The sequence below is a fragment of the Catharus ustulatus genome, chromosome 7 (genome assembly GCF_009819885.2).
Source record: "Catharus ustulatus isolate bCatUst1 chromosome 7, bCatUst1.pri.v2, whole genome shotgun sequence".
NCBI classification, from domain to species: Eukaryota; Metazoa; Chordata; class Aves; order Passeriformes; family Turdidae; genus Catharus; species Catharus ustulatus.
In genome coordinates, this window is record NC_046227.1 from 30,363,399 (window position 1) to 30,390,472 (window position 27,074).

The following is a 27,074-nucleotide window of genomic DNA, read 5'->3' on the forward strand; positions in this document are numbered from 1 at the left end:
CAATCAGAGTTCTTGCAATCAGGTGCAGAAGTAGCTGACAAGAAAAGACAGTGTTTGTTATGCTTGGCCTGCTGTTTGACAGACAACCATTATGAACAGCTCAAATATTCTCTGTTCTCCATTACAGGTGTAATTAGTGTGAATATAGAATCCAACTCTTTTTTTTTTTTTCCTGTTTCATAACAGTTGCAAGCTAAATGTGCTGATCTGCAGGCAAAATGTACTGAAGCAAAAAAGACATTAACAGAGGTAATATTTGTTTTTTCTGTGCTGTTTGTAGTTGAAACTTTTTTGAGAAATTCTGTGTGTGAAGGGATGTATTAAACAGTGAAGGTGTTTGTCATCTTAACTCACTAATTTCATGGTGTGGGAAAGTTAATTTATTATTTATCAATTTATAATAAATTTATTATTAATTGTAACCCTTAGGTTAAGAGTTACAGTGAAAAGCTGGACAAGGAATTGGCAGCCTTAGAAACAATAGAATCCCAAGCAGATTCTAGGTAAGTTTCTTCCTTTGTTACCTTTGAAATGATGAAAAATAGTATTTGTTAAATGAATCATTCAATGTTTCTTGTTTTGACAACCTCAATAAATAACTAAAATTTAGAAATTAAAATAATTCTCCATCTGGCTTTCCACAGACAGGGAAATGTTACCATAGGATTCCGTCAGAATGCAAAGTGTCAGTCTGTAGTTCAAAATAATTGTAGGTGTTTAAAGCAGAAGAACCCTAGACACATCTGACAAGTAGATGAGGTCTTCTTGATTGAATTTGTTTATATTTGAAGCCTTCATCTCACATAAATTAAATAGAAGCCTCTCCAAGCTTTCCATGTAATGAGGTTAAAACATAGCAAATCCATCAGAATAGCACACTCAGTGTAACACTCCATCTTTATTTTGACCTTGATATATCAGTGCTGATTTGTGGGGTCTTAATTTACCCAGGTTTTATTGTAAATTTATTTAGAACTAAGCTTGTTTTAATATATGCTAATTCTCCATCTGTTTAAATTAAGAACTAAAAATCTAACATAGTTTATTGGATCTTCAAATTTAGCATATTACAGAGTCTGCGAGCACTGGTGGCCATGAATGAAAACCTAAAAAGCCAGGAGCAAGAGTTCAAAGCACACTGTAGGGTAAGTTCCAATGTCTCCTAGAAGGATTCATTTAAAACCTGGTAAATAAGCACTTTGCAGGTGTGTTGTTGTGCTGTGTCCCCCTGTCTGTCATCTGTCCCACACCCCAGCCTCCAGGTACTGATAATTCCAGGTTATGTTGAATATTAGCAGCCCTGGAGCAGGGAGGAGAGAGGAAGGATCTGAGTTGTGTGGCGTTCCTCAGTACAGGGCAGGTCCCAGACACCACAGCTGCCTTGTGCTGGTCAGAGCTGGGGCTGCTGTGGCTGCTCTCCCTCCCATTCCTGTTCTGCTGAAGTGTGAGTGTGGGGTTGGGCTGTGCTGGACACCCTGTGCTGGCACAGCCTGACATGGATCATCTCCCCTCGGTGACCTGAGGAGGGCTCAGCAAGGCCCCAACCTTTGGAGCAAACCACCCAAAGAGACAGGAAGGAGATGGAGCTGTTGCAGTTTTCAGAGCATGTTGGAGTTTTACTGCTTAAGTGCTGTGGTTGGTGTCCTGCTCTGTGTTTATGGACTGCCCAGAGAGTGGAGCAGAGAGAAGTGTTTTCATCTCCTTCTATTCAAATAGTGGATGGAATTTAATAGAATCAAAATAGTTAAATAATGTTCTAAGGACTAAACTGAGTATAGAACCTTGTTTTCTCATACATACTCTTTTGGAAAACTCTAAAGGATTGTTCTGGAAACTTCCTTGCCAGGAACTTTGGGTTCATTCATTTCTCCAAATGTCACACATCACTTTCCCATGTCACACTGTTGTAATGTTGCTTTGCTTCTTCAGTTTCATTTTCCATGTCACTCATTAGTTGTCTTAACTGGATCTGGTATATTTGCAAGTAAGAAATAAATCTGTTCCTGTGTTTGATAAAAGCAGACAGTTTAATGTAATGAATATTAACAGATGCCTTACCCTTAAGCAGGGAATGCTGTTTAATCTTCCAGATTTAAATATTATCTGTCTAGTCAGCTCTGAAATTTTGTTAGAAGTGTGTGTTGTCAAGATCAAAAAATCAACTTTTGTTTCTTTTGAAGGAAGAAATGGAGAGATTACAACAAAGTATTGAGAATTTGAAAGCTGAAGCAGCAGAAAATGGGGAGGAACAGGTAATAGCAAAAGTCAAAGTTCTTATTTTCAAATTGCATTTTGAAATGCTTAAGTCTTTCTGGCTTTTGAGACATTCCTGTAAGCATTAAAGTACTTGCTGGAATATCTAAAAAGCTCTGTATAGCCACAGTTCAGGCTAGTAATCCTAGAAATACAGGAGACTGCAAACAGCAACTGCATTATCTGTTATTTTTGCAGAATCCATGGAGCTCTGCTCATAGATGCTTTTGTGCCTTTTACTTCTTTCTTTGTAGTACCAGAGAAGAATCTCTGGGTGTTGTGCTAAGAGCTGTGCATATCTCTGACTGAAAGAGATCTTCCTCAGAAAGAATGTCTGGTTTGGTTGGTTTTTTCTTAGAAGTGGGGTTATCTGAAGGATGAAAGCACAAGCTTGGTGCACTGCATGCAGTGAGCAGCTGTCAGAAGTTAGGCTTTAACACAAGTGCATCCAGTCTGATGGCAATGAATAATGAATGAACAGAAAAGGAAAAGCTTCAATGACTCTACTTTCAGTGGGTAAACATTTGATGCATTCATGCCTGTGGAACAAGGCAGATTACAACTTCCATCATGCTGCTGTCTTCCTCGACACAGCATGAAAAAATTAAAGTGCAAACCAAAATCTTAAATTCTATAGCAAGAAAAAGTTACCTTGAAATCCACACTGCAGGAAGTCTAGAACACATGCCAGGGAGTTTATGTTCTCTTCAGGTGGCTTGTTTATTCTTAACCCTACCACTAAATCAAAGCATGAATACTCAGACAAGGGGTACTGACAGTCTTTGGATTTGTATCTTCTTTTAAAGTGTGACTGTTGTAAAACAGTGCAAAAACTGTTAATATTTTAAAAATTAAAATATCAAAAGTTAAAAACAATCTAAATGCCCTTGTTTACAGCACATAATCAGATAATGAATTATTATTTTTAAAAACCCCAAACAACAAAGAGTGGTGTTATTGTGGGAGCCAAAGATAGGGAAAATCAAACCCAATCTGCCCATTTTTGCACTGCAGCTCTTGTATGCTACTGTAATACACAATTGGTTTTGGTTCTCAACTTCCAGGAGCCAAATAAGATTATAGAACAGCAGTACAAAGCTGAGAAAGAGAAACTTCAGAAGATCCGCCTGCTGCTGGTGAGTAACTCTGTGTTCGTTCTTGTACAAAATTGTCCATGTTCTCTTATCTTGTAACTTCTAATACTTTGTTTCATTGTTCTAATTTTAAGAAGTGTTTCTGTTACAAATCAATTGAAAAAAAAAAAACCAACAATTGATCCTCAGCCAATGCTTTTTGCTTTTAAAATTGATTATTTAATAACAAAGTATTGCTTGGGGGGCTTCATCCATTTTAAGAAGAGAACAAGAAGAGGCTTTGTTTTCTCCCCTCCTAACTTTCTATTCAGGCACGAAGAAACAGAGAAATAGCCATTTTACAACGCAAGATTGATGAAGTACCCAGCCGAGCTGAGCTCACACAGTATCAGAAGAGATTTATTGAACTTTACAGTCAGGGTATGTATATCAAGCAGGGCCATCCTGCTGAAGGCTACAGCCCTGAAAGGAGGGCAGTTGCATTTTAAACATATGGCATGTAACAACAGCACTTACTGATTTTTAAAGGTGGTATTGTAAAGGTTTTTGGTATTCATATTGCACATAATATTATCGAGGTTTTATAAGCTGGGCTTTAAGAATTTTCCTCAGGGTGAAACTCAATGCACAAGATCTCTGGACTAAATTTTGTCTGCAGCAGGTTCTGTCATTTAGGTTCATGACCAGTATGGTTTGAAAGTCCTTAAAGTACCATTTACAAATGAGGTTGCTGTAAGTTTGAATCTTGTTTAATTATTTTACCTTACCATTAGATTGCTTTTATTGTTTCCACTGACATGCCATAACTGGCTCTAAACCAAGATTATCAAGAACTACAGAGTAAAAACAGTCACTTGAAGGGATTGGTTTCTTTCATTTTTTTATTAACACAATCCTTCAATACCTTGGTAGGAGCAGAATACAAACTATCTTTAACTGTTATGATCAGAAATTGTAAAATTGGAAAAGATGCAAATGGAATAAAATTTTTAAGTTGTTTCATTACACTGATAACAGACCAGTATGCTTACTGGTGTATATTTAACTAGCCTGTGTTAGCATAAGAAAACCTAGCTAATGATTCAGAGATACTATGCATTTATTAAATGTGTGTGTGAACCAAGCTCTGGAAGGGTGAGCAGTTCCAAACTGGTTGTCTGAGTGTGATCCTAATCCCTTGCCTGATGAGACATCTCATGTGCCTGATGGGTGGCACAGTCCTGTGCTGTCCTCCACTTGTGTTGTCTAACTCAATGCATGGAATAGATGTGAGTACAAGTCCAGTTCTTCCCCCCTCTTTGCTGGGCCATGCAGCTTATTTAACCAAGTCCAGCTATCAAGAACTTTGTTGTTTTTCATTAAATTTTCTGCACATTCTCTGTCATGTCTAATGCAAAGTCTCTGGTCAGAGCTATCTGCTCAGAAGATGGAACTTCCTTTATTTCTGATGTACAGAGAGACCAGCATCAAAGAGACTTGTGCAGCTCTGGGTGTAGCTTTAGGATGCTTTGAATTTTATGGGACTTTGTTTTCTAAAGTACAAAGTGTGAGTAGTATCTCGGGTTAACAGACTGCTCAGTCGTGGTTGGGAACCTGTGTGATACAGGCTAAGCTTCTAGAGAAATGAAATGGAACACTCATAGCCAGTTTTTCTGTGAATTGTGATATTTTTGGAGGTTTTTAGAGGCTTTTCATTTAGCCAGATTCAGGTAATCTTCAGTTGCCAAAACACATTTATTTTTTTAAACTTTGCTTTAAGGGGTTAAAGGACAATCTTCAGCACTAACTTCAAACATTTGTGATTTTGTGACTTTTGTACCAGAATCCTTTTCAGTTACAATATTCAGTGTTTTGGTTCTGACCTAACTGAACCTCTTCTATTGAAAACATTCAAGAGAATCAATGAGTCAATTGGTTCCCTCTTCCTCTTCTCCCTTTGTTTTACCCTGCATGGATTCTGGTGTGTGCCCATAAGGCGCCCTAAGCTGGCACAACTTTCCAACAGAGTGGAAATCTTGAAAGGTTTTCTGAGTTGTTATGTGGAATCAACTCATGAAAGACTTGTGACTACCAGAGCTGCTGGAAGAACAGAAAGAGTTGCCTGAAAGAAATGGTTTGGGAAAGGCCTCTTTCATTTGGCAGTTCTGCAAATCCCAGACTAATGAGCATGGTTTCACCAAGGTTTGTCATTTTTAACCCACACATTTTTCCAGCTTCTGGTTTCTAGCCAGAATTACTTTTGCTGCCTGTTGGACTCTTTCTTTGGGAGTCACAAATATATTGGATTTCCTTAGGCATTGAAGAACTAAAGACTAGGGGAACACTCAGCAGATTTGAGTATCATCTTGTCTGAGCTCTGACAACATCTACTGTAACCACCTAAATCAGAAAGTATTATTTAATTCTGCACCATGCACAGATTATAAGATAAAAATACTTGAAAACAGTAAAAGTTTTGTTGGGCATTGTACACATGTGTAGCTTGACATTGATAGTCTAATGCATTTTTTTTTCACACAAGAATATCTGCTCTTCCCTGTACCCCTCCAACACCACAGGCAAGGCCACTGTGGGCAGCAGAGCCACCTGGGTGGTGGCAGGGTAAGGCTTGGGAAGGAAGCAGGAACAGGCAGCTGATGGTGCCAGTGTGTGTTGGCAGAAAGGGCTGTCAGCAGTGGGGCTTAATTTAGACACTGAGCTGTGCTGTTCTTATTAGAGATGATAGCTGGAAACCCTGCTGAGAGAAACTCTGGAAGGATGTTCCCTCTGCATGTACACTAGTGTGTTCCATTATTGATGGAAAATATGTTCTATAAAGCCTACAGAGTATTTTTACAGATTCCATTTTACCTCATATTCTTTTATTATTCTGCCCCCTCTTTTTTTGTTTGCAGTCTCAGCAACTCATAAAGAAACAAAGCAGTTTTTTACTCTTTATAATACACTGGATGATAAGAAAGTATATTTGGAAAAGGAGGTAAGGAAATTTTATTACTATTTTCTAAGTATTCAGTCTGTGGGGAAGAAAATAAAAAGTTGTTGCTTGGCTTTCACCATATTCAGTCCTATCAGAGCAGAGTTACTGGTCTCTGTAAACAAAAATGGAACAACTGATTCATAAAAATATTTGTAATCTTGGAGGGGAAATGGTCTGTGTTGTAAAAGAATTGCTGTTAGTGCAGCATATTTAAACCATTCACTGTGCTCTCTAAACATGAGTAACATTTGAACAGCAAATATCTGTCTTGCTATCACAACACCAAATCACCCTTTTTTCTCGTTTTAGTCAATCCCTTTTATTATGAACTCAGACCACAGCAAATTCCAGCTGCTGTCAGCAACATCAGATTTAGTTCTCAGGGTCTGAGCTGCCTACACTTAATTTGCTGATGATTTTACTGGGTCAGAAGGGTAGTTTTGATGAATGAAAGAATTCTTCTTACCCATATATGTACAGTTCACTTCTTTCTTGGGCATAACTGAGTGATTTCAGTCTTCTTTTTTTGCAATGACAAATGTCTGATTTCAGTAAAGATGAGGAAATAGGAAACAAGAGGAGATAAAAATTAGGACTTTACTTTTAAAATGCAAAATGTTTTGATACCTCAGGTTTCTCTGCTTATTCTAATGAAATAAGAACAGATTAGTGAGTTTTGCATTATTTAGATATATTTCTTCAGTTTGTGAGGCAAACAGTGGTCAAATGTCTGACTGTGTAAAGACACTTGCCAGTGTCCTTTCACATCCTGTTTTGGAGATCCTGAGCAGCCATTTCCTTCCCTTAAGCAGCTGATTCTAATCCACATTAGATAGTTTTCATTTTTTCCATTCAGAAATATCATATACCATATTTAAAACAATGCATGAAGTAGAAGCTATATTACTTAACATGACTTTAACTTCTCCCCTACATTAGCATTTAATACAGATTTATTTGTTCAGGGTTTTTGTTTTCTTTCATTTCTTTTTTCTTGAGGGCAAACCTGAAAAGTTGAAAATTATAGAGACTGGTTTTGAAATGTGGACTTAAAAAGCAGATTATAGAGTATAGAAACAGAATGTAGAACAGATTTATTTGAGAGTACTTTTGCCAAATAGTGCAGTGCCTTTTGGGGGTTCACAGGGGGAATTCTAAATGTCTTCTGATGCCAACTTAACTTAGTTAAATGTATAATATCACTGAGATTTCCTTGAGATGCATTTAATATTAGAACCAAGGATTCAGCAAGTAAATATTGTCTAATAGTGCATAAAAAATGTCTTTGGCATCTGTGCCTCTCAAAGATTTCTGGAATATACTTGCACTCTGTCTTGTTCCTGGGTTTTGGGGAGCGTTTTTCCCCCTTTTTCTTCCCCAAACCAGCCCTTTTGTAAAATACACTGAGCATCACTGCTTTGAAACAACAATAGTAAGAATTGTTGTACAGTTGAATTTTGTCTATGAGTGTTTTAGTTCTGACATGAAAGGGTTGTGTGATCATGGCTCATATTTAATCCTATTTTGAGAAAGATGCACTTTTTAAAGGCTTTAAAAGTAATTTTTTCATAATATCTTTCAGTGTGGAGGTGTGTATGCTGATTCACTGCAGTGCAACACATCCACACTTTTCCTTGCAGTGGTTGTGCAGGGTTACTTTTCCTGGCTCAGATGTGCTGTGGTATAAGCTGTAATTATGTTCTCAAGCACAGGCTTAGTGGAAGTATCTTGAGGCAGGGATGTGAACATGGCAAATATTGATGAGTAATGCAGTAATTTCACTGCAGTAAATTACAGGAATTATTAATCGCCTTGGCTGCTTGGAAGTCTGTTCAGAATTTCCAAGGGAAGATCAGGAACACCTGCAGATTCTGCCATGCCTGCTTATATTATTGCTATCTCATTCAGGTGGAAGATTTTAGATTTAGGAGATGAGTTCAGCTTTCTGTGGCAGCCCTTGGGTTTGCCTAGTGCAGAACTCTTCAAACACTCATCAAAAGGAGAAACTGCTCAGAAGGCTTAACCACAGGAGACTTGCAAGATGTGTTCAAAGCTGAGAGAAAGGCTCACATTAATTTCCAGTTGTTGAATTTTAATGCTCTCAGCAATATGTAAAAAACAGGGGAAAACAATCAAAGACAGTTATATAGGATGTATTCCATATAGTTTTATTAGCTGGGGGAATTTATACAAGCAGCAAAATATTCCTGGGATGCTGTTATAAGTGTCTATTTTTGTCTTCACTCAGTGCAATGTTACTGTCTTGTAAGAGAAGCCACACCTCTGAAATGCCATTCTGTACTTTTTATGAGTTCATCTTTTAGCATTCAGTAAAATACACATAAGCCAAGTGAGTGATGATGCATGGCTGTAGGAAACCTGCAAACCTTATCTGCACAATGAAAGCAGTGCAGGAATTCACCTGCTGCTCCTGCACTGCTTGGAGAGTCTTCAGAGCCTTGATGGAAATAGCTCTTCAGAATCTCTTGATGCTAAAGTGGTTTTTTTTTCCTGTTCATTTGTGATCTGCTTGTGCACAGTCACTGTTGAGCACTGGACCAGCATCTGCAAGGTGCTTTTATGTCAAATTTCAACTCATGTTGAAACACATGTACAGGCCATTTTACTTTATTGCTTTAGTTTGGGAAGGCATCCTGCTGGAAAACTCTCTGTGGTATAACTAAGTGCCAGTAAAATTAAAACTCTGTTGTGGTCCAGCATTTCTGCTTCTGACATTCCACCAGTGGGATAGATTTTACTAAATCAAAAGGACTGGGGTTTGTCTTCTGAAACAGAACTCACTGTGATTTTTGTACATCTGTCTGCTTTTGAGGGCCTTACCTATGTAGCAAATTTTTAAAAAACTAAAATTCATCTTGCTGTCTGTGAAAACTCATATTAGAAAAGATAAATGTGTATTTTCTTCATATTGTTTTTCCAACTCACAGGTTAACTTACTGAATTCTATCTATGACAACTTCCACCAGTAAGTTATGGTTCTTTATCTCTTAATATTTGCAAAGAGTGTAGAGTTGGTTGGACAAATGGGAGTGGGCATCAGTTACAGAGACTAAACATTTCTTAGAAGATTTTATAGTCATAAACTGATTTATAGAATAGCTTATTGACTCTGTTTAAGCCAGTTTGGGGAATCACAGACTTGGGATTACGTAACTTTTATAGCCAACACATGTTTTTAATATCTAACTCTTTAGATGTGGAAATTCAGTCATAATTTTCCTGGAATTAATTTAAATCTTTTCCTCCTTTTGTGGAGTTGTAGTTATTCTGTTATGTACAAAACATTAGACTGGGATGTATTTCAGACATGTTTATTATAAACTACCTCTGTATTTGAAGATTTTGATATAGTGTGGAGTCTAGGAAAAATTGTGGTTGCCTTGGAAGTTCATGGTCAAATACCAGTCTGTGAATCAGCCAGTGTTTATTTTTCTCTAACAATTTTGAGGTCTAAAATGACTTCTAGGCTTTCCCTATTACAGTGTGAAATCATTTTGTACAACATTTGCTGTTCTCCTAGACCTCTATTCACCTTCTTACTATTCACAACAGAGGCTTTTCTTTAAAAGTTATGTTTTAATTTAGTTACTAGCAGTTGATTTCTGTACAGCACATGTGAGCAAGGAACAGGCTCGAGCAGACAGGGAGAACACCTGAGATGGGCTCTGAGCTCTCTGTGCCCATCTCCTTGGTGGCCTTCACCAGCTGAAGAGCTGCACTGTCAGTGGTACCAGTGGTTAAAAGGATGAATTTTTACACAGAACACTAAGCAATGAGAACTCTGGACATGGGTAGAAGTGCAAGCCAGCTGCAGCTGAGACACAGTGTCCCACATCCCTGTCAGGTGTTCCCTTTCCTCCCTTCCAGAGCCATGGCATCGTCCGGATCCCGGGAGCAGTTTTTGCGGCAGATGGAGCAGATTGTGGAAGGCATCAAACAGAACCGAATGAAGGTCTGACTCCTCTCACCTTCTTTGCTAGAACCTGGGAATTATCTCAGCAAAGCCTCTTGGATAATAATTGTGCATAGAAAGATCCATGACATGAGGTGCAAATTAGGCAAGCAACTAACAAGTATTATTTCTTTTCACATTTGTCAGGAAATTCTCACCCCTAAATGTCAATGAATAGAATGTGACAGAGGTGTTATAACAGGAATCTTACCCCCCTCAACTTCATCAGTGGCAGTATAGTGATTTAAATGCCTGAGACAGCCGAATGCCACTGAAATCAGTGAGAACTTTTCCATTTGGATTGTGTGGGTGCAGTCAGACCTGCACTTCAGGCATGGTTTCTCAGACTGTGGGAGCTGAGTGAAGCTGCTTTCTGCTGCTGAAGAGGAACAGCAGCACCTCAGAGTCCCAGCCATCATGTGCCCTTATCCCAGTTGCACCTACAGTGCCACTGGTACTGAGATTTCAGTATTAGGCTGATTTTTAAGAGCTGACCTAAATGTTCATTGCATTGCAAGCACGAGCCAGGGTATCATTTATGAAGTATCTGTCTCCCCTTGTGTGTTATAGTTGTTCCTTATGCACTGTGTCCATGTGTATCCCATACATATGATCTCTTACCCTTCCTGCACACCAACAGATGGAAAAGAAGAAGCAAGAAAACAAAATGAGAAGAGACCAGCTGAATGATGAATACTTAGAGCTTCTAGAGAAACAGAGGCTTTACTTCAAAACAGTGAAAGAATTTAAAGAGGTAAGAACACTCCTGCTCTATTCAACTGTCATGTCCAGTGACCTATTTTGACATGATTTTGCATTAATATATGCACAAGATTTTCTGATGTGGTGCTTATCATACCATGTTCATGATGCATCTTGGTTGCTTTCTCCATGTGAATCTTGGACTCTGATTCTGGGAGTTCTTTCACTGCTAGATTGGCACCTGTCCGTGTTACAGGGAGAGGTTATCAAACAAGTGGTGTATTTAGATTTTCAAGTGGAATCTCTTGAAGATCTATGAGCAGTTAGGTATGAGAGCAAAGAGGGCTGTGGAAATGTGTGTGAATAAGGAGGAAATGCAGTCTTGGTTGTTAATCTTCAGGAACCAGCCTTGTTGCCTAATGACTGTGAAGGCATTGTATAACACTTCATTGATTTAGCCTTTCCCAAGCTTTTAATCATCATGGACTTCTGTTACTTGCTGTCTCCATGAGAATGAATGAATGAAAAGGAATGCTGCAGGCAAAATTGTCATTTGGCTTCATATGTTTGAGGAAAAACATCTTTGTGTAATTACTCCTGCTTTGTTCTGAGACAGTTCCTTCCTCTTTTCAGTGTACTCTGCCAGAATGGCAGGGGCTGTTCAGCATACTTGACATACAGAGTTTTACGTCCTACTTGCAGAATTTACATAGATTTATTTTTAGGTTTTTTACCTTTTTTTCTTCCATTACCATGTGAGGGAATTTTTGCTCAGCTCTGCTACCCTTAAAAATAAAAGAAGTCATGGTCATGGTACTGAACACAGGTGTATTTATGTAAATGTATTTCCTGACTGAGAGATGTTCCCTGAGCACTGACTCTTGCAAACTGTGCTGTGAAGTTCCAGATCACCTACAAGTAATCTCCATTTCACATTTATTCTGTTTATAAGTAAAAAGCTGAATTTGCTTTAGCTACATGTAACAACTTCAGATGGGTGGTCAAACAGTGTTCCTTCTGGCTTGCATGTCATGAAGTTTAATGAGTATTGCCATTGGAATAACATGATGGATCAATCAGAATTATCTTCAACTCATCACTTGCTCCAAGCTGCTTTGGATTTTGGAGAAGGAAGGGGTGGGTTCTGTTGATGTGGAGATCCAGGTAGCAGAGTTAAGAGCAATTCCTCCTTATGTTTGCTCTCTGTTCACAGGAATGCCGTAAGAATGAAATGCTGCTGTCCAAGCTGAAAGCCAGTTCTTCCTGAAGAACTCCAGCTGGGGAAATTTATAGAAGATTGTTCAGTCCATTGAATCTCTTTTGTGAGGTGACAGTTATAACTGCAATGTAGATGTATATATATAGATATATATAAAAAATATATATACACACAACTGTAAAAGTCTGTTTTTTCCAGTATGTGTTCAGTTTACATTCCCTTATCACATGGCTGTATTATTCATTATTGCCTCCATTACACAGTAAAGAGTTAACACAGTACAGCAAAAATAGAAATACTGTCTAATTTTATTTATTTGGGTTTTGGGTTATTTTTTTTCCTACAGTAAGGACAGTGGGAATGTTTTTTATTGGGGTTTTAACACTGAATTAGGTGAAAATTCTGCAATGAGTTTACATGTACTGTGTAGTATGTCCACCATCCCATAGGATGAGCACTGCAGAATGCAGTAGTTTGTTAATTTTGGCCCAAAAAAACCCCACAGAATGAGATTATTCAAACTCACTTTACCAGCTAATAATTTCACATTATTTTAGTTTACATTCTAGCCATATATAGGATTTCAAAGGATAACAATTAATTTCTAATGGCAAAGAAAATTAAAACTTACCTTGGATAATTCCTGGTGTAAAATTATAGATCTATATTTTTATAAAGTCTAGCTGTTGTATAAATTTCTTTGAAATTTCATTTTTATATATAGAGAGTGTGCTTGTTAAATTAATAGCTCCAGGAAAAAACACCTTAATACTAGGATCACCACGTTATCCCTGGCTGGGACGAAAATCAAGGTCTGTCACCTGCAATATAGGAAGATAAAGATTGAGACATTCTGCTCTAATGAACTGATGCTCACCTTTGAAGACAACAACCTACTTACCCTGCTGAAGATTTGTTCTTGAAAGTTCAGAAACTTTGTGGGACACTTTCTGAGACATTTTTATATCTGTATATACAGTATTTTATAATTCAAACAGTTGCTTTTTGTACTTAACACCAGAATTTTGGACTGACTTCTTAATGTACCTGACATGTTCAGGAGAAGAAAACCCATGTTCCTTTTTCCCACTGACACTGATGACAGTGCTGTTCAATTACTTTCTATGGCAGCAAATATAAAATAAAGAATGTTTGGAATCCATTCTGCTATCGTGTTTTCAAGGTGGAACTTGCCTTAGAACTTTTCCCAGGCTCTTGAATTACAAGTGCATTAAAAGATGAATCATGTCTATAGTCAAATGAGTCACTGTTTTTGTGTCCTGTTCCTTCAGCACAAACAGAAAGAAAACCTTGCCCCTGAGCCAGCTGGAACCTTGCTCCCCCAAGGTTAGTGAGGGAATAGATCTGGGCTGCTCCTCTTGCATCTGTTCAAATACTCAGTCTGCCCAGGGCTAGCAAAATAACAAAGGCAAAATCAGATTCCAAATCTCTTCAAAGAAGGAAAGCTGCATTGAGTGCTGCTTGCAGACTTTCTGTAGGCAGCTTTGATATTAGGAGGCATTATTTCTGTCTACACCCTTTGCCCTCTATAAAAACTGTAAGGCTCTTTCTAGTTTGTAAATTGAATAACTCAATAAGCCTGGCTCAACCAAGGAGACCTGCTTGGGAATACAAGCTGTGCTGTGTTTGTGTATCATGCAACTCTAAAGCAATGACTTGAATGGGCATTTCAATTTGGGATTTATCATTTTAATCACAATTGCTTTTTAGCATCAAGCAAAATTTCCTAGGCAGGGTAAATAGGTAAATAATGAACTTGCATGTAGAATAAAGGATGTGATTATTTGTTCAGTATAATGTTAAATTTTATGCTTACCTGCTACAAATACAGTAACCTGGAACCTTCCACAAGGAATATAAAAATGTGAGATCAGTTACTCTGAGTAGGAGCTTGTGATTTTTTACTAAGATATAAATGTGAGGTTTGTGAAGATGCAGTTGTTGCTCACAAAGGATAAAGCAGAGTCCAGATCATAACTGACTGTTTTAGATGGAACCCAGGGCAATGGCCACTACCTTTGGTGTGAGGCCCATGTGAAAAGGAGAAGAAAGGAGGCTGGTGAGGGTGTGAAAGCAGTTCCATCAGCTGTTCCTTGCTTTCTGGCACAGGCTCTATGTGTTGGGTGCCATTTCTCATACCTGGGGAGGAACCAACAGCAAGGAGAATCTGCCTTAAATCATCTCAGCTGGTTGCAGGTGAGGAACTGAGACTTTCTCAGAATTTTTCTTCAGTATTGATGGATCTCCTTGTTGAAAGAGAAAGGTCTTGGCCTGAATTCATTTGGTGTTACCAGGCTTGTAAAGTAGCATTTACAGGACTTGCAGCAAAACTTATTTTTTTTTATTAGGGTTATTAGCATTGTCTGCTCACACTCATCCTCCAAAGCCCTTTAATTTCTGCACATTCTGGGCTCCCACAGCACAGCTACTGCAGCATGGAGCAGTGCCCTTCTGCTGAGCAATAGGCTCCAGTAAGTTTTTCTGGAAGCAAATTCAGTGTCAGGAAATAAAGTTTAAAACTAGTTGTCCACTGCTTACAGCAGAGATGATTGGTAGCTTCAGCTGGGGAAATAAATGACTGTAGCATCTAAGCTGTGCCAAATGATGTCCCTTTAGAATACCTGATTTCTATTTTATTTTCTTTTGGATAGTCAAGATACTGTGCCATTTATCTTAGTTCACATGGGAGCATGCAGCAGGTTAGGTAACAACCACTGATAACATTTTCTTTGCCCCACAGCAAGCTGTGATTAAAAACCAGAATTTTAAATCCTGAATCTGTGCTGCTGCTCTTCTAACTGCAGTCTGCATTTAGAGTCAGTGTGGGAAGCTGATTTTGTTAAGAGCTTTCTAAATGCAGTGCAATGAAATGAAAGCTCTGCTCGCCTCTGGGTGCGTACGGAGGCCGGCTGTGTGAGCCCGGAACACTGCTGGCACAGATGCTTGGGTGGGCAGAGCACTGGCTGCTTATCTTCAGAACTTCTCACAGCAAAATTCCAGAGGCCCAGCCTCGCCTCTTAAGGGAGCTAAATTCATCCTTGAGGAGGAGGAGAGCCGTGTCAGTGCCCTACCACATCTCTCCTGCTTGCTGAAGGCACTCTGCTGCAGGTCAGGGTCTGCACTGGTGCAGCTGCAGGAACTGCACAGGGGCCTTGCAGCTCTGTGGTGTTCTCCCAAGTTCCAGAGGCCAAGACATGGTAGAAGGTGCCTTCACAGCCTGTGTTGCTTCAGGGAAGGGTTCTGGAACTGGAGCTGGGTGCTGCAGTCAGGTGGAATGTGCAGCTAGAGATCACTGCAGCTCCTGCAGCCACACTGGGATGGGCCAGGGCACCAGGGCTGGCACTGGATTTATGTGGCAGCAATGGCTTGGCTTACCAGGCTGAGGGAGTAAAATTTCCAAAATTTTCCATGTCCAAAACGTGATTATTAGAAACTTCAGGAGTGCCACATGCACAAGATTTGTATGCTTTTGAACACAAACCCAATATGACCCCTGCATTTCCTCTCTTCCATGTCATCTGTTTGAATTTTAAAGGTTTTAGAGCATTTCTTCTCTTATAGGAAAAAATACAATTAACTTGAAAAATTTGTCAGTGGTTCTGAATGAGGCTGCAGGTTTTAGTTACATTCAGTCTTTTACATATGTGCCTTCCTTCTGGTTTAATTAAGCCTCCCAACACTGGTTTGAATGGTAGCTATTCCATATGCAGGCAAGTTGGGAGTCACAAGGGAAAGTTATTTAAATTGGCATTTAAATCTGAGTCACTATCTAACAACTCTTCTAAATTCTAGGTTATTAAAATTTCTGAATTCCCACTGAAGTTGAGAGAAGCATCCTCTGCAGGAATGCAAGGCAAGCTGTGGCTGTGGCTGCAGGTCACACTGGTCTGTCACAGCACTGCAGATGGGAGGTCCAGCTCTGCCTGACCTCACCACACACTATGCTCCTGAAATGCAGCCAAGCTCCCTTAAGCTTCCTGGGACTCTGTGCCAGTAAAAAGCTGCCATGCTAGAAATACTCAGAGATGCTGTCAGCTCTCCCACTCAGAGCAGAGGAGGAAGTGAAACCCACCAGAGAAACAAATATGGAGCAAGATGGACTTGGCAGTATGCAAGGAAATAGATTATTTATGTACATATTGTTGGGTCAGGGGTGTTTTTCAGATCTTGGGAAAACGACTGAAGGCTTGGGTTTGAGTCTCTTTGGGTTTTGGGGAGTCACTTAGACCTGATGGTATCCACACCTTTGTTACAGAAGGAAGAGGTTGATGCCAGTTGATGCCAGTTGCCAAATTGTGGATTTCATCCAGGCTGGGTGATGAGAAGATTTATGGTGCAAGGGCCCCAGACACAGTGCAGGCACTGATCTATTACTGCCAAGCAGCCACATGCTGCTGCCAGCACAGCTGGTGTGCCTGAACATCCTGTTTGGTGTTTGCAACACAGATGCCTGCTCAGTTTTACAGTAGCATGAAATAACCATGCATACAGTCCCCATTCACTTGGAGGGGTTGGTGTCTAACCCAAGTTTCATAAAACAGGGAGAGTCTGAGTTTGGCAGAGTTAGGGAGGACAACACAAATGAAATCCTCCTGTGCAAGCATTAAGAACACATTCTCAGGGGCTCTGAATAATTCTGTATTGGCCTCTTAAGTTTCACTTAAGCCCAGGGGACACAGCTGACCCGTTTGACCAGGCCTGCCCATCAAGCCCAGCTGCTTGCAGAGCACACAGCCCCTCAGTGCTGGCACCATGTGTTTCTGAGCTGCTTGGTCATAATTTCACATCAGCTCAAGGCCTGATTGACTGCAGCATGTTTATTCCCTTCCGAAATAAATCTGAAAACCAAAGCCAGCATCCTGCCCATATCACAGACATGTCAGTGTTGCTCAATTAGCAGCTCCCACGGAGTGCCTGTGCTAATGAGGAGAGTTCCAGCAGGGCTGGGGCTGGCTGGGCAGGATCACTTTCCTGGCAGACCTCATGGCATGGTTTGAAGAGCAGACAGAAGGCAGGCATTCCCTGATTCCACCTTCTTTGCCAAACACTGGCATAGCACATATATATTTCTAAGGGGGAATTGTAAACTCTCAGTAGGTTTATATCCAGACATCTTCCATCTTCTTTTTCACTGCTCCTAAATCCCCTCAAGTAGCTCTTGTGCATGAAAACTGTACATATCACAGGCATGTTTCCCTCAAGAAATCTTTCTGTAATGCAATAATCATTTTTTCCTCTGTTTCTCCTTTTATTTTTGCTTTACAAAAAGGTTCTTGAAGGCATTGTTGTAATTTTTGTTAAATGCTGTATAAATGAGAGGATTAAAGAAAGAATTTGAGTAGCCAAGCCAAAGAAAGATGCTTTTCCAGACGGGCGGGATGTTGCAGGAGCAGAGGGGACTTATTAATTCTGTGATGAAGAAAGGGATCCAGCACAGTACAAAAACTCCAATTAAGATGCCAACCATCAGAGCTGCCTTTTTCTCTTTCTGTTCTCTCCACGTTTCTCCATCTGTCTGGAAAGTGATAGCTGCACGACGAGCTGTAAACACCATCTGTGGTTCCTGCGAAGCTTCCTTCACCTCAAACAAAAGCAAACACAAGTTTCTTACCAAGACAGTGAAGTATTACTTTTAAATGACAGCACAACATCTGTGCACCTACCACAAAAGGCCTGAACTCCATTCCTTCCATGCTAGAAGAAAGAAAGAGTGCCAAAGTTACCAGGCTTCTCATTACACTGGAAAAGCTGCCAAGTGTAGCTGACAGAGCTAAGTAAAGAGTACCTGGTGCCACGTGTGCTGCAGGATTCTTTTTCACTTTATTTTATTGTAAGTCTTCATACCTAGGGGGAAATCAGGCTGTTAAGGCAGGCTAACAAAGGTCTGTGCCTGCTGCCTATCCCTGCACCAGACTCATGCTGCTGCATGGCCTTTAGACCTACTCTAGGTGAACTGCTTCAGCAGCTGGACAAGATGATCTCCAGAGGTTCCTTCCAAGTCCAACCATTCTGTTATTCTGAACTTTCTCAGAAAATACTCCATTGCCAGAAAAACACCATTTCAGTTGGCCTTCAGTTGAAACTCTGGCTTCAGCAGAAGTTATGCAAGAGAGAAAGAAAATTCAGCTACTCTAGGCTGTTGACAGTGCTTCTTGTCTCATCTCACCAAGGGCAAGACATTGATCTCTGCATTGAGTACAGCACAGCGCTCTGGGGCAAACAGCTCCTGGGCAGAAGTTATTTGTGTGCTTTGAGTCTAACCAGATAGAGACACTCCCTAGTGATTTTAATCTGAAGACTGAAGTGTCTGTGATATTAAAGTTCTTCTAGGCACTCCAGTTATGAAGAGAGTGCAATAAAAACAACAGTTTTAGGCTGTAAAATTTGCCTGAGTGAAAATTCACAGGCATTGCAAGACTTTGACAACACTCTAGACACGGGTCGTTGTTAAGTTAGCTACACATTCCACATGCATGTGCTACCTTTGTAATAGATGGAGGGCCTCTGCTCAGGATGGGCACAGCAATTCAGACAAGGAAGCGCTGGCAGAGGCTGAACAATCACTCTTCAGGATGGATATCCCTGTCTGCACCCTCAGACACGAGACAGGGCTGCACAATGTAAAAACAGCAGATTATGGGCGCAGGCAAATAATGGAGGGAAATGAAAATCACATCTGTTCTGACAATTAAAATGGGACACCCCTCATGTAGCAAGGATCACACCATTTGTCTGCAGAAGGACTTGCTCTGCACATCCTTAATCACACTCTGCAAAATGGATGAATGCATGACACGAGGACAAATGTGTGACAAGCAACCTGAAAGATTATGTCTTAGCCCTGAGGAATAGTTACATAAGTGCCTCTTGGGAACAGCCACACAATGGCCTTCCTCATGAGCATCAGGCACAGCTTGGTGCTGTATTTAACCTTTAACATTTGCCATCATCAAATCACTACTCACTACTTCTGGCTGCAGAATTTACTAGCAGCAACCCTTTTATTGCCTAATAACATATTGCAAAAAAGTTATTTCATGTCCTTTGCTAGAAGATACCTCAGTCCTCAGATGTTTTCCACAACGAAGCCTGCATGCACAGCCTGGTCAAGCTCCTACTGAAGTCAGAGGAGTTTTTACAAACTTCACTGGTTGTTACATCAGGCCTCTGAATACAAAACAGCAAGTGAAAATAGATCATAGTACATTTTGTAAATTCCTTGCTATAAGTAAATGCAGCTCCAAATGTGCCAAATCTGCAGTTCCCAGTGCCAGTCCCAGAGGCTTTGCATGACTCCAGTTTCCAGTGTAAGCCACAACAGCTGATCTTTATCCTGTACCACACAGAACAAAGGATAAGTACAAAACCTTTACCCCCATGGTGGGCCTACTGAGGACCACTAGCAAGCAGGCTGTGACAGCACAAGAGGTGGTCACAGATTGTAAATTAGAGCAGTCCATGGAGGTGCCCTGGGTTTTGCTGGAGCCATCTCTGCAGTGTTGCACGCTGTTCTCAGTGTCTAGCAGCATACTCTGCCTCAGGCACAGATTTCCTTCCATCTGCCCAGGCACTGCAAGTCAGGAACGCTGAGGAAATAGCTGGGATGAAAGGACTGCTACTCTGACGCCAGAATTTAGTTCTGAACTCATGAAATCAGCTTTTTCCAGGACTACAGGCTGTGAGAAATGCTGTTCTGTGAGAGAAATAGAGTAAATGAAGGAAATGAGCTCAAGTACAAATCCTTCTACAGCCACAAAGGAGTTTGGTTTCGATTCCAGAATTTATTCTTCTGTACACTGAACAGCAATTACAGTTCAAAGCCCCTTCTCTTGTTTGTCTGTCCCCAGTAAATTACTTCTCCTAAATGGCTACATGTTTCCAGAGCTGTATGTTCCCAATTCCTGTGTTCTTAGAATGCCATAGAAAACATGCCACCAAGGAGTTTCTGACAAAATCCCTTGATTTAAAATGTTCCTTACGGCTTTAATGATTGTTATTACTGGTCCTGCGTGGCAGGTGCTCTGGGTATGTTTGTCCTGCACCTGCAGAGTTTGCAATAACAAAACAACATAAAGATGATAAACATCAAACAAATGTGGCTTAGTAACACAAATTCAGAGCTTTGCCTACCACAGTGTGGCTCAGCAGAGGTCATTACTGCCTCAGTGCCACCCTGGCATGCTTCCTACTCTTTGAACAAGAACACAAGAAACTAAATGCACAACAAAGGATCAAAACATAGAAATGTCTACACTCTCTTGGATGCTCCACCAACATGACAAACAGTTCATTTGACAGGAAGAACACCTGCTTTCTCTCACAGGATTTTCTTCTGCTGTAAGCAGGACTAACTCCATTGCTCCCAGGAAATCACTACCCACTCCACATTGCTTCCTGCCTCACTCTTTTCTGCACATTTTTTACAGCTCTTCTGGACAGCTTAATTTTTTTTTGGCCCATCTCTTCTACTTGTGAGAGGCAGAATAAGAAACAGAAAGGCCCATGACCCCTTCAGAACAGGCGAATCTGTTTTTTCTCCCACATTATGCTGACTGGTTAAGGGAGTTGAAGGAGCTGAATGGACCAAGGTGCAGAACACAGCACCTCTGGAGCCTGATGTTATCCAAAGTGGGAAGGACTCTCACAAAACTCTAAGGTTTGGATCATGCCTAATGTTTTTATAAACTATATAAGTACTTTGAGAGGGGAGAAAGAAAAACAAACAAACAAAAAAACTCCAGCAAAACCTCCATCGATCATCATCAGAACTTGATTTTTAACTCCTCACATGAAAATTTAAACATGTAAGTAATTCAGATCCCATCATCCTTGGTTTTGCTGGGCTGTCCCTATGCTACAAGGGATTTCATTGATTTAAAAGGGCGCTATCCAGCAGTATCTGCTGTTTTTCAAGCAGTCTCATTTATTTCAATTGGACTGTTTAGAGAGAGAATTATTGCCTGCTGTCAACAAGGTGTGACAGGGCATAGCTCTCTGTCAGTGTTGGTATGTCACTAGATTTTTAATGAGAGTCACCCACGTCAGTGCTGCCTACAGAATTCACTTTTTAGGGAGTTTCATAATTGGCAAACAAACAATTATAAAAGTACCAGCTTAATTTAGGATCCCAATTCAGCAATTCTTTTATTTCAAAGGAAAGCAAAAAACCAAGTTCTCATTAAAACCTGAAACATCTCAGATGTTTCATGTCCATCTCCCTCACCCAAATTTTTTCAAAGGTTTTGAAAAGTATTTTTCAAAAACACAAGTAAAGTTTTAACCAAAGGATGACTCAGAATAGTTATTTTGTACCTATTCTGTGCTGCAGCTCTGTAAGAGTGTAGGGACATAAGGCATGTATGCCAACTCCCAGTTTGAAAGAAATGCCCTTTCTCTGTGAAAAAAACCAAACCATTTTATTCTCATATATATAGTGGTAACCTGCAAAGGTTGGTGTCACCATTTTGGTGCCTGACAAACATCAAGGTACCACCCTCACTGCTCCACTTGGTGCATTGCTTTTTCCAGGGCATCCCAACTGGCCTCTCAGTGCTGTGAACTCAGACCTTTTCTGTCCTTAGACTTGCCAGAACTAAGCAGCTGGTTGTACCTCAGGTCACAAACTGCAGCCCTGCTGTGCAGTTCCAGTCCAGCACCATCTGACAGCTCACTCCTGAGTGCAGCACAGACATCTGTCCCAGCAGGGATCACTGCTGGTATTGCTCACCTCCAAACTGGGAAGCACTGCCAGCCTTTGGCATTGCCAAAAACCCCTGCTAATACTCCTCAGATCACCTGGAGTGAGAACTGACACAGATGCAGAGAGGAATTCACATCCAGAGTCACAGTGACAGAAGGGAAATATTGCCAGGGTGAGCATGACAGGTGTGCATTCTCTGAGAAAGGAGATGGAAGAAAGTAGAGGGAGGAAAGAAAGGGAAAGTAAGAATGATTTTATGGGCAAACCACAAGAAGCAGAACAGAATTTGCTCCATCAGAGAGGACAGAGCTGATGCTGACAGCCTGCTCACCCCTGCATGCAGCAAAGCAAAGCTTGGCAATGTGTTTGCATGTTTAAAAAAACAACAGGGTTTTGCCAAAGAACAGTAGTGATGTGTGTGAAGATTCCCCTCCAGAATTCACTGGGAAACTGCTACTCTTCCTGTGGATGTGATGGATCCTACTACCACAAGCTTAAAAAGGACCAGGATAACACTTGGTGAGTAAATCTCAGTATCTTAATTTAGAAAGAAAACAAGAAATGCATCCTGAATGCCAGCTCGCTTGATCCACGAGTTCATTTAAAGTACACATGTGCAGCATCACTCTTCCTTCTGGTGAGGAGTAAAGTTTGCATCTGAATCACAGAAGTCTTTTAATTTAAGTCAGCAAATGGGGCTGCTGGGACAACGGGGGAAGTTGCCACTACACATCAACTGCCAACTGCAGATTCAAGAATCCCTGTTAGGAGAAGTCAATGTGTCAATCACACCAACATGAGAAAGAAGACTACTGGCTTGAGCATTTGCTGGTATTGCAATAACCCCTCCAAAATGGGTGTTTGGCTCGCTGGGACAGAGCCCTTTCATCAGTGCAGCCTAAACCAGCCCCCAGAGCTTGCATCAGCTCAAAGCATTCACCTGGCAGCCACGCTGGGCCCACGCAGGGCTCTCGCAGACAGAACTGTGACAATTTGCAGAAAGACTCTGTCTTGCAGAGTTTTGCAGTTTCACTGCCATGTGATGTGTCTCTCCACTGGCTTCAGCAGCAATGCCTCAGCTCATTTCACTTCCCAGAATTTTAGATGCCAAACAACTAATCCTGTATGGGTATGTGTGTATGTAAAAGAGCATGCAAAACTACTACAAATAATCAGCTGGCTTTTGTGCTTAAAGAGATCCTACATTAATTCCAAACAATACTTTCATCATACTTAAAACAATTTGAAAGGAATTTGGTGCAAAATAGGGGCTAAAGATTGTAGGGAAAAAAATGCCACTAGAACAGACATTCTCAACTTTCTAAAAAAAATTTTGTTTTTTCATAGAAGATACCTTCATAAATCAATATATATTAAAAGTATCTTCAGGACATTATGATCCAAATCTATGAGTCTCATCACACATAATTGCCAGTGCTGTCATCTCTTGCAAGAATCTGGGGACACAACCTACAGACTCTTATTGTGACCATAATAATGAGCTTCCTTGACTCCAAATCAAAGATAGAATTTTGCAGGGGAATGAGGCTCTGCAGGATTAGCCCCAGTGGAACAGAAGTGTTCTCTGTAGGTATCTCTAACATATACACAGCTGGGCCTAGGAAGTGTAACATGCAATCACAAAAACATGAAGACTGGTAGGAGTGAGAGTAAGAGTATGTGACAGAAAGCAGGGAAAGTTTACAGAGGGCACAGGCAAGCACGGTGGAGGCACGGAATGGAAGACAGCAGCATAAAGCAGAGCCTGATTTATGGAGCACAAGGAGCCAAGCCCAACCCTTCTGAAGGGACACAGCTCTCCTGTCAGCAAAGTGTATCCCCAAAATGAACAGCACCTCCCAAATGGCGAGGGCACTGCAGGATTGCAGACAATCTTTGGGATAAGGAAAACATGATTTTGAAGCCAGCAGGTAATTTTAAACCAGAAACGACTGCTCATTGCTTCAATGTACACAGTGAGCAGCATTCAGGGTAAAGTAGCCCAAGCACATCCATCCATCTATCTATGCACATCTATCTATGTCTGTCTGTCTGTTTATCTATGTTGAGTGTGTAATATTCTTGCCAAAAATCTATTCAGACATACAAAGTCTTTGCTGGTAGTTAAATGCGCATTTTTCTTGGTACAGGACCTGGAAATGTGTTTATGCTCTTTTTTACCATACCAATGCTGTCAAAGACATAAAGAGGAAAAAAAAAACAAACCCAAGGAATGGCAAATTCAAAACAAGGAGACAATTTTCAAATGTCTCTCCTGAGTGGCAGTGAATGCACCTGTACTCTTATAACACACAAGGAAAACATGAGGATAAAGCTCTTCTCCAGGAGCTGCACTTTTTGACTGTCTAGCTACTGCTCACGTCCAGTCTGTGACCAAGTTAAACTCACATGGAGCTCCAGGACACCTCGCAGCTGAACCGAACCCACCATGGCAGGGGAGAGGTGGGAGCTGAGAGGAGCAGGAGCTGGGGGAGCAGCAGGGGCTCCCTCCCCTTGCCCAGCCTTACCTGGGCAGCCTCGGGCAGGGGCACCACGGCGTTCCTCCTGCGGCCCCCCATGTGGAACTTGGACGCCTTGTAGATCTTCCAGTAGACGAAGAGCACCACGCAGAGGGGCAGGTAGAACGCCCCGCCCGTGGAGACGATGGTGTAGGACGGGTCCTGGCTGAGCTGGCAGCGCTCCTGCTCGGGGCTGTAGGTCTCGCCCCAGCCCAGCAGCGGGGCCAGGGAGATGGTGGCGGAGAGCAGCCAGGTGAGAGCGATCATGACATTGGAGATGCGGCGGCGGGCGAGCAGCGTGTACTGCAGCTGCCGGGTGATGGACCAGTAGCGGTCCAGGGCGATGGCCGTCACGTTCCAGATGCTGGCCGTGCAGCACAGCACGTCGAAGCACACCCACACGAGGCACAGCTCCCGGCCCAGCCGCCACCGCCGCCCGGCCGACAGCTCCTTCACCAGGCTCAGCGGCATCACCAGGGCCGCCACCAGCACGTCCGACACCGCCGTGGAGGCCACCAGGTTGTGGGGCACCCGGTGGAAGGCCTTCACTCGCAGGATGGTCGCCAGCACCAGCAGGTTCCAGAGGAAGGTGGCCACGGTCAGGAGCACCAGCAGGGTGAGGATGAGGACGGTGAAGATGGAGAAGGGCTCCCGGCCCCTCCAGGCGCTGCCGCCCACCACCGAGGAGGAGGCGTTGGTGTCCATGCTGGCGGACGAGGTGTTGGCACCCATGCCGGGCTGGCACTGGCCCCGCGGGGAGCAGGGGCTCAGGCTCTCCGCCATGCCCGGACCCGTCACCGCTGCCTGCTCCCACCGTCCCAGCCCCGCAGCCCCGCACCGGGACGCGCCCCCGCTCAGCGGCCGCCCGCCGTGTGCCGCCGCGGCTCCCGCCCGCCGCTCCGCACGCCCATCCCGGGCGGCTGCAGAAGGGACGGGGGCTGGAGAAGGGAGGGAGGCACGGTGGGATCGCGGAGAAGCTCCGGCACGGGCAGCGAGGGCGGGCGGGCGGCACCGGCGCTGCCGCCCCGCCCCAGCGGCCGCCTCGGGGGCGGTGGCGCGGCCGGTCCGTGAGGGGCGGTGGGAGGCGCCGCCTCCCCGGCTGCGGCCCGCGGGCCTGAGGGGAGCGACAGAACCGCTGATCCGCCGGGGCTGGAAGGGTCCTCTGGAGATCGCCCCGTCCCCAGGCAGGGGCACCTCGGGCAGGTGTCACAGGAACGCGTCCAGGTGAGTTTGGAATGGCTCCGGAGAGGGAGACTCCATACCTCCCTGGGCAGCTTTTAGCGCGCTGCCCCCCTCAGTATGAAGAAGCTCTTCCTCATGTTGCAGTTAAACTTGTGTTTTAGTTTATGTCCTGTCGCTGGGCACCATTGAAAGGAGTCTGGCACCATCCTCTTGGCACCCACATTTGAGATCCTAATGTGCACTAATGAGATTCCCCCTCGCTCCTCCTCTCCTGGCATAAACAGGCGCAGCTCCCACAGTCTCTCCTCCTAAGGGATGCTCCAGACCCCTCATCACCTCTGTGGCCTCTGCTGGACCCTCTGCAGTAGCTCCTTGCCTTTCCTGTGCGGAGGAGCCCAGATTTGGACGCGGTGCTCAGGTGTGGAGCAGACAGCAATAGTGTGTGTCCCCACAGAGCCAGGGTGACGAGACACCCCCTTCTCCACATGGACCCCGTGAGGCTACGGGACACCCTCTTCTCCTCACAGCCCCAACCAGGCCATTGCTCTTAAAACAAGCAATCAAATATGTGACCAAGGGCTTGGACATAGGCAATAGAATTAACAGTGAATACAAGGGAATGTCATCTTGTCATCTTTCCATCTGGATGTTTCGTGTTTGGGGCCCTTTTGAGAAGTCTGAGGGATGCAAAACACAAAAGGCTGGAAAACAGCAATCTCTTGTAAGTCTAAATACTTTACATCTTCCTTTGCATGTGTTCTCACTTTCCCCTGTTGACCTGATAATTTATGAGAAATGGACTTGTGGCAGAGATGAGGAACTGCAAAACATATTTCCATCACTTTACCAAACATCACTTCAGCACTCTCTTTAACTGAATCTTTCCAGACTCAGTCTTGTAATAATATTTCTTTCTGTCAGTCTGCAAGTTCTTGACTTCCTGCATCCTTGTAATTCGTGTCCAGGCTCCCCTTTACTGAGGAAGTGTCTGTCCTCCCCAGGGAGCAGCTGCCCAGACTAGCTTTGTTCCAGCGTCATTTCCAAGCATTTGCAAGGGCAGCACGCAGCTTAGGAACAGCTCTGGAGGGTGATGATTCAGCCAGATAGAACAGAACTCCAACCCATTTTGTGAAATTATGCTGTATTTTTATAGCAAATATATAAAATTTAATGTTACATTTTCCAGAAGTTTGTTTTTATCCGGTAGAGGCAGATTATTTTTAGACCATTATAAAGGGACTACACTGAACTTGACTCTTATTTTCCATTTTTTGTTTTAGATTCAAAAGTGCTACAAAACCTTCTAGCAGATGCAGTTTCATTCCATCCTCTTTAATAGAAATTCAGCCTCCTTTCTAAAGCATATTTTTTAAAAGTTAGTTATATGAATCCTGCAATTAATTTGAGAAATGTATAGAAAATTTCAGCTCAAGA

At 42.3% G+C, this 27,074-nt stretch overlaps 2 protein-coding genes across 5 annotated transcripts in view; one reads left to right on the forward strand and one right to left on the reverse strand.

Annotated features, from left to right (window-relative positions):
- Positions 1-13,380, forward strand: part of CCDC93 (coiled-coil domain containing 93) — a 34,633-nt gene extending 21,253 nt beyond the window's left edge. The window contains exons 13-23 of the mRNA XM_033064028.1: positions 187-249; positions 430-503; positions 1,064-1,145; positions 2,181-2,252; positions 3,318-3,389; positions 3,659-3,767; positions 6,242-6,324; positions 9,273-9,310; positions 10,213-10,297; positions 10,938-11,051; positions 12,213-13,380. Of these exons, the coding sequence (XP_032919919.1) occupies positions 187-249; positions 430-503; positions 1,064-1,145; positions 2,181-2,252; positions 3,318-3,389; positions 3,659-3,767; positions 6,242-6,324; positions 9,273-9,310; positions 10,213-10,297; positions 10,938-11,051; positions 12,213-12,266 (846 nt within the window). The 3' untranslated portion in view covers positions 12,267-13,380. The remainder of the gene's footprint in view (positions 1-186; positions 250-429; positions 504-1,063; positions 1,146-2,180; positions 2,253-3,317; positions 3,390-3,658; positions 3,768-6,241; positions 6,325-9,272; positions 9,311-10,212; positions 10,298-10,937; positions 11,052-12,212) is intronic.
- Positions 10,988-25,461, reverse strand: LOC116998436 (5-hydroxytryptamine receptor 5B-like). Of its 4 annotated transcripts, XM_033064029.1 has the most exons (4): positions 24,468-25,307; positions 14,056-17,820; positions 12,850-13,630; positions 10,988-12,276 (listed from the first exon to the last, which is right to left on the reverse strand). In XM_033064029.1, exons 1-2 carry the CDS (start codon positions 25,239-25,241, stop codon positions 17,488-17,490), a joined length of 1,107 nt encoding a protein of 368 aa, XP_032919920.1. In that variant the 5' UTR covers positions 25,242-25,307; the 3' UTR covers positions 10,988-12,276; positions 12,850-13,630; positions 14,056-17,487. The 4 variants fall into 4 exon arrangements, with proteins under 4 accessions (XP_032919920.1, XP_032919923.1, XP_042635364.1 ...); XM_033064032.1 differs by having other exon boundaries at positions 10,988-13,630; positions 24,468-25,461; XM_042779430.1 differs by lacking the exon at positions 12,850-13,630.
- Positions 25,462-27,074: the final 1,613 nt, after the last annotated feature.